This window comes from Varanus komodoensis, unplaced genomic scaffold (assembly GCF_004798865.1).
Source record: "Varanus komodoensis strain SLA01 unplaced genomic scaffold, ASM479886v1 scaffold20_1, whole genome shotgun sequence".
Taxonomy (NCBI): Eukaryota; Metazoa; Chordata; class Lepidosauria; order Squamata; family Varanidae; genus Varanus; species Varanus komodoensis.
The window spans coordinates 19,624,313-19,630,465 of NW_025335587.1; the positions used below are offsets into that span (position 1 = coordinate 19,624,313).

The window sequence follows — 6,153 nt, forward strand, 5'->3', positions numbered from 1 at the left end:
CCTGTCTTTTCTCTCCTTGTTTCCTCGTAAAGTTGCTGTTGTCTTCAGATATTGAGGGAATGGTTTTGAAAAATAACTATTTTTCAGGAGTGGGAATTCTCCTTTGAGAAGAGATGCATTGGCATTTGGAGTCAGAGTTTTATTTTTAGTGGTAGTTTTAGGACTATACTTCTATTCCCCTTTTCCCCTCTTGTAAAGGATCCAAGATGGGTTTGCTGTGCTCCAGCTCCACCTGCATTCCAGGTATGGTTGTACCACTGATTTGGATAAAGCAAAGGGGGAAATGTTGGCATTTGGCGTGGGAATCTGGCCTAGCTTGCTCCTCACAGGCTACAGGCCTCTCGCCCAGTTGGCTGCTGCTTTCCCAGGCTTTTGAAATTCAATTTTGAAGTCAACTTTCCAATTGTCTGCTTTTGAAAAGTTCGAAAGGGCGCTGTGAAGGTCTCCTTGCTGGCAGAAAGAGTTGGCTTTTTAGGCTGCATCCTGCTTGTTTTGGCTCTGGAATGCAGGCCCCCCAAAGCTTCTCCAAAGCCGGATGCGGAAAAGGGCTCAGTGCCCTGATATAATGATGGGGACAGCGGCAGCTTTGCTTTCAGTCAGTATTCCTAAAGCAGAGGATAACTAGCGTTGTAAGAGCGGGATGTTCGACCGCAGGAGTGGAATTTTTCGGCACTTTTTTTCGGCACGTTTGCACATGAAGCTGGCGTTTGCATCACCAGGAATCCAAGGGTCAAATACGGGCCACATAATTCTAACCAGCAAACGAAGCTGGGTTTTCTTTGCCCCCAGCAAACAACACATGTAGTTCCTGGTCCCACCACTGGGGGGCAGCACAAAGCCTCCACGTTGGCTAGTGATTAAAAATTTTTGGCAAGGGGGGGGCTGGACAACAGAGTGGGGGCTTCCCTCTAGGCTCTCTTGGGGTTCCAGCACAATGCAGGCCCAGGTTGGGTCGGCAAACGCCCTACAATTCCATCTTTGAGGCCGGCGTCAAGAGCCCTCTGTGCAGGGGCCGAACCGGGCCCACCAAGCTTCCCTGGAGCTTCTGAGAAAAGTGCGTGGGTGGGGGGGGGGGGAGATTCAAGGTTCTGGACTACAACTTCCATCAGCCCTGGCCAGCAGAGCCAGATTATGGAGTGGCACTCCAAAATAACAGGAGGAAAACCATTTGCTGAGCTGCTCTCCACCGGGGGGGGGTGGGTTACACACTGCAAAATCTTTTGCTAAATAGGTGTGTGACAGAAAGAGAACAGATGAAGCCTAGCTTTTAAGTTCGGGCAAGAAACCCACGTCAGCTGACGACCTCCTCCAGCTTATCCTCACAACAACCCTGCAAGGTAGGTGAGGCCGAGAGTGGGCAGCTGGCCTGACGCCACTCAGGCCGTGCTTGTGCTTGAATGGGTATGCCTGTGTGAGCGATGAGGAAGAGGGTGTCCCACCCCGGGTGTCCCGCAGGCCGCGCTGCTCCGGCTGGCATTCGGCTCCAACGGCACAGTGCAAACAGAACCTTGCAGTAAAACAGGATCTCCCATCCTGGGTTCAAGGGTTTCCACTTCAACAGGCCCAGCCCACACCTAACAGACCTTAGCCGAGACCTCACAGCCGACACCCAGAGCGTTGTCAGCCCCTGGGGCCCCCGTTCTGCCGACTGTAAGCGCGTCACCCATCTTCGCATCACCATGACCAAAATCAAAGACCGCCCAGAAGGAAAGAGATAGAGGTTTATTCTAGTATCCCAAATTTCCCACAGATAGTCTCGGTTTTGTCTCCCCTCCTGGCGGAACACTGACCCATTCCAGCCCGGCACACTGAACGCAGCGGGTGGCTGGTGCCCGCCCCCGGCCGAGCATCACAGCTTCCGCAGCTTCCGCAAGAGCACCGAGCGGAGCTCCTTGTTCGTGACGTTCTCCGCGATGGAGCCCAGGAAGTGCCTCTCGTTGGCCTTGCGCAGGGCGCTGCCGAGGGATTCGTCGGCCTCGGACAGCGCCTCGTACTGCGAGAGGATCTCCAGGGAGAGCAGGACCAGGGGCTCCCCGGTGCCGTCGTCCGGCAGCATGGCCGCCACGTGCAGGGTGTGGCAGAACACCTGGACGAGCACGAAGGACAGCTCCCGCGTCGCGTCCTCCTCGCCCACCCCCTGGCCCTGGCCGCGTGCCGTGCCCTTGAGGGAGCCCAGCAGGTCGGACAAGCTGCAGCTGTACAGCCGGACCACATGCCTCCAGGCCTCCGCCGGCAGCCAGGCCGCGCCGCTGGAGCCGCACAGCAGCTGGAAGGCCCTCAGCAGAAGCACCGAGAGCTGGAGCTGGTGAGCAAAAGGCCGGAAGTTCAGCAGGGGCAGGTGCTGGACGTACTCGAGCGAGTAGGGAACGTGGAGCACCTCCCGTTCCAGGAGGCTCTTGATCACCTGGGTGAGCCCCTTCCACTCCGCCTGGCTGCACCAGGGGAGGACCTGGACGAGGGCCAGCAAGAAGCCCTTGCTGAAGAGGTTGACTTCTTCGGGGTCGTCCACGTTGACCACCAGGACCGTGAGCATCTGCTCCCGCAAGGCCGCGGAGAGGCAGCAACACTCCATCCACGCCAGAAGTCCACTGCCCGCCCCGTAATTTGGGAGTGGGAGGGGGGCCCACTCGTCCTTCGGGAGCTGGGAGACCTCGAAGAGCGTAGCTGGAACCTCATTCTTGAAGTGGTCTCCGTAGATGCCCCTCAGCCGGAGGCCGGCCGTCCAGTCCAAGCCACTGGCCTTCTTGTGCAGCCAAGCCACGGACTGGTTCCACAGCTCCGGAGACAGCGAGTCCTTCTGCGACAGGAGAGCGTCGCTCAGCTGTGCCAGGCTGTTTGCCACCAAATCTTTCGTCTCGAGGGAGGACTTGTGCCGGCCCGGCGGCTCATGCCAGAAGTGCGTAAACCCGTCTAGGAGCTTGCAGAGGGAGAAAATGAGGGGGAACGGGTGGCACGCGTGGACCCAGCTCCGTTCGGACGGCCCCCCCAAGGCCTTGCTAAGGACCTGCAAGGACAGCTCCACCCGGGGAGAGTCCGACGTGAGAAAGGGAACGACAAGATGTTGCGTTACCTCCGCTGGCGACAGCAGGGGCTTTGCTCCGCTCGGCTGCATGAGGATAGCCAAGAATTCCAGGAATTGCTCCTGCTCCTTGGCAGAAGACAGGCGGTCCCAGACGGATTCTTTCAAGCATCCCAGGAGGAGGCCAAGGGTCGTGTCTGGGGAATCGCGGAAGTTCAGAGCTGGGAAGGAACAAAGGATTTCGGCCAAAAACTGATGTGTGCCCAGGTTGGCGACGGCCAAGTTACTTATTTTCTTGATGGTTGCCTCGGGGTTGAGCAGCATCAGCTGGGAGACCGAAGCGACCGACTTCCTGAACCCTTCGCCAGAGGCGCTCAGGATGATCTGGTTGAAGGCGAGGTTGAGCTCCTCCTGGAAGCCTTCCGCAAAGATGGCCAACGTCCCCGAAAGGCCCCGCCTGCCCCAAGCCGCCAGGACACCCGAAATCACCTTGTTCTTGTCCCCCAGAGAGAGGTCCCTGTAACAGTCCAGGATGAATCGGGCCGCCTCGGCTTGCTGCGCCTGGCTTTCGGCAGCTCCGGCCGAGTGGCTGGCCGCCACCGTTGTCTCCAGCAGCTTCAGGATCAGTCCCGGTTCCTGGAAGAGTTCCCTGTTCCTCAACAGGCAGGCCAGCCAGTCTTTGGTGAGCGCCCAGTTCGTCTCGGTAGCAAAAACGGAGCACATCTCCTCGTGCCGGTCCATCCGGTGGTCGATGAGAGCCACGGCCACCGAGGCCACGAGGTCCCTGCTGGAGGTCACGCGGCACAAACCAGGGTTGATCTTCTTCAGGAAGCCCGCAAGGAGCTCCCCCAGTTCCAGCATCACCCGCGCCGTGTCTTTGCTGAAGTCTTCTGACTTGGCAAGCCTCAGCAGTTTCTTCTCCAGCGAGGCCAGGCTGTCGAGGAGCCGGTAGCTTTCATAGCAGATCTGCTGAGGGTCGCTCAGCAGCCCCTGGAGCTCCTGAGTCCACTCCTGCAGCAGCGTTCGGAGAAAGCCGAGGTCAGCCAGCAGGGCCTCGTCGGAGAGCTTGGCCACCCCGAGCAAGCTCGCGCTCCTCGCAGCTTCCCTCACCTTCTCCTCCAGCCCCCGGCTGTTATATCGGTTCTCGCAGTCGCTGCTCCAGAGAGTCACCACCGAGGAGATCTTGTCTAAGTAAACCCGGGCAGGGAGCGATTCTGTCTCGCACTCGGCCGCGATCAAGATGGACAGCAAGTCCACCAGGTTGGCCAGAGCGTAGCATTTCAGCCGGGCTGGGGCGATGCTCTCCTTGATCCGTTTGAACCCCTCCTTCAAGACCGGGAGGACGCCGGTGGCCAGGGCAGACTCCGCCGAAGAGGTCTCGCTCTTGAACCTCTTCGGCGCGTGGCCCATTTCATCCGATTCCACAAAATGCTGGTGCGAGACGGCGCGGAAGAGCAGGGTCAGCCTGTCTTCCTGGCCTTCCTTATGCTTCATCATCTCCCACCAGACGTCCAGGAAGAAAGAGACGTCTCCGGGAGAGGTTTCTTTGGCCACATAGTCCACGAAGGTCTGCAGCTCCCTCCGGCAGACGTGCCCTGGCAGCACCAAGAGCAGCTGCGTGAAAAGCCGGGGCGCGTTCACCTCCTTGAACAGCTCAAAGAGGACCGTGCGGTTGACTTCTGGGATCATGTTGCTGGAGGCAAAGAACACGTCATCCTTCCACCGTTGGTTGATGCTGGCCGCTGGCGAGGAGGCCTCGGAGAGAAGGATCTTGGACCACAGGATGACGGCGGCTTTCTTCTTCCAGGCATGGGGCTGGGGCGGGTAGGAGGAAGAGGAGGAGCAGATCTCCTGCAAGGCTTCCAGGATGGGCTGTCCCACCAGGGACCAGTCGGATTTGGCCAGCTCCGACAAGGGCTTTGGGTGGCATAGCCTGGAGGCCAGAAGGAACCCGCCATGTAAGATGGTGACTTCTCCACAGATGGTCACAGGGCCTGTTGAAGCAAAGACAGCCGGGCTGAAAGCAACGGAAGGTGCTTCTGGTGGGAACATCCAGGAATGTTTACCCCGCGTTCAGCCCAGAGGCTCCATTTTGGATTTGGGGGCTGCTTTCCGAAGGGAGAGGGCCCTGACCATCTCCCCGTTCAAGCTTCCGGCTTTTCCTGCCAGACACTCAGCCTCCAGAGAAGCACCTACAGAACCTTTCAGAAAGAGGCAAAAGCGCCACAAAGACCCCGCAAGCCACCAAATCGTTAAAAGAAAAACCAGGCAAGACATTTGAGGAATTCCAAAAGTCAGGGAACTTCTGAGGCCGCACAGAAATTCTTTTGGGAAGGAAGCCGTGCTTCCTTTCGCCTTTTCTTCTTTTTCTTTTTGCAAGCCCCAGAAGAGTTAAGGCTTTTAACCACATGCAGAATGCCAGTCGCTTAAAAAAATGGCCTATATCCAAGCAGCTTCTAAACCCCTGCAGAGTGCATTCTGAAAGGCTTTTCCTTAATGCCTCTGAACATAGGCAAAGTACTTCTCCTCAGTAATTTCTTAAAGAAAACAGGCGTGAAGGAGAGAATGACAAAACTCAGCGTTTGCACTGCACCGCTGTGTGCTCGAGAAATTACCCGGGGATAAGTCCTACCTTCCGTGTCATCTTTCCCGACCCTGCAAAGTAAGCTGAGCGTGACCACGACCCAGAATGCCGCCTGGAGACGTGAGGCTGACACAGGGCAGCTTGCCTACAGCATGGCTGCAATGCGCCCGGAGGCTTCAGCTCGGTCCCGTGCAGGTCTACTCGGAAGGAACCCTCCCTGCGCCCCGTGACTCCGGGTAAAGCCCTCCATGCACACAGCTGCAGGCCCCGGAAGTTTCCGGTGACTTCCAGCCCAGCGCAGGTGCAGGCCTACTCAAGAGGAGACCCGTGAAAAGCAGCGCGCGCCCCCGTTTGCCGGGCCCACCGGCCCGCCCGGGGCTTTATCCTTCCCCCCGTTCGGCGACTCCGCGCGCGAGGCCGGGCCGCGTTTCCCGCGACTCGCGGGCGAGCGCCCCGCCGGCTGCGGAGGGTGGGAGGTGTAGTGCGGCAGGAAGCCGGGGCTGGGGGCTGGGGGCCACGCCGGGGGGAGCCAGGCGGCCTCCCGGCTACG

At 58.7% G+C, this 6,153-nt stretch overlaps 1 protein-coding gene across 1 annotated transcript; it reads right to left on the reverse strand.

Moving 5' to 3' along the window:
- Positions 1 to 1,707: 1,707 nt before the first annotated feature.
- GEMIN4 (gem nuclear organelle associated protein 4) lies at positions 1,708 to 5,895 on the reverse strand. Its single transcript, XM_044430219.1, has one exon. It carries the CDS (start codon positions 5,069 to 5,071, stop codon positions 1,850 to 1,852), a length of 3,222 nt encoding a protein of 1,073 aa, XP_044286154.1. The 5' UTR covers positions 5,072 to 5,895; the 3' UTR covers positions 1,708 to 1,849.
- Between the last annotated feature and the right edge of the window lie 258 nt (positions 5,896 to 6,153).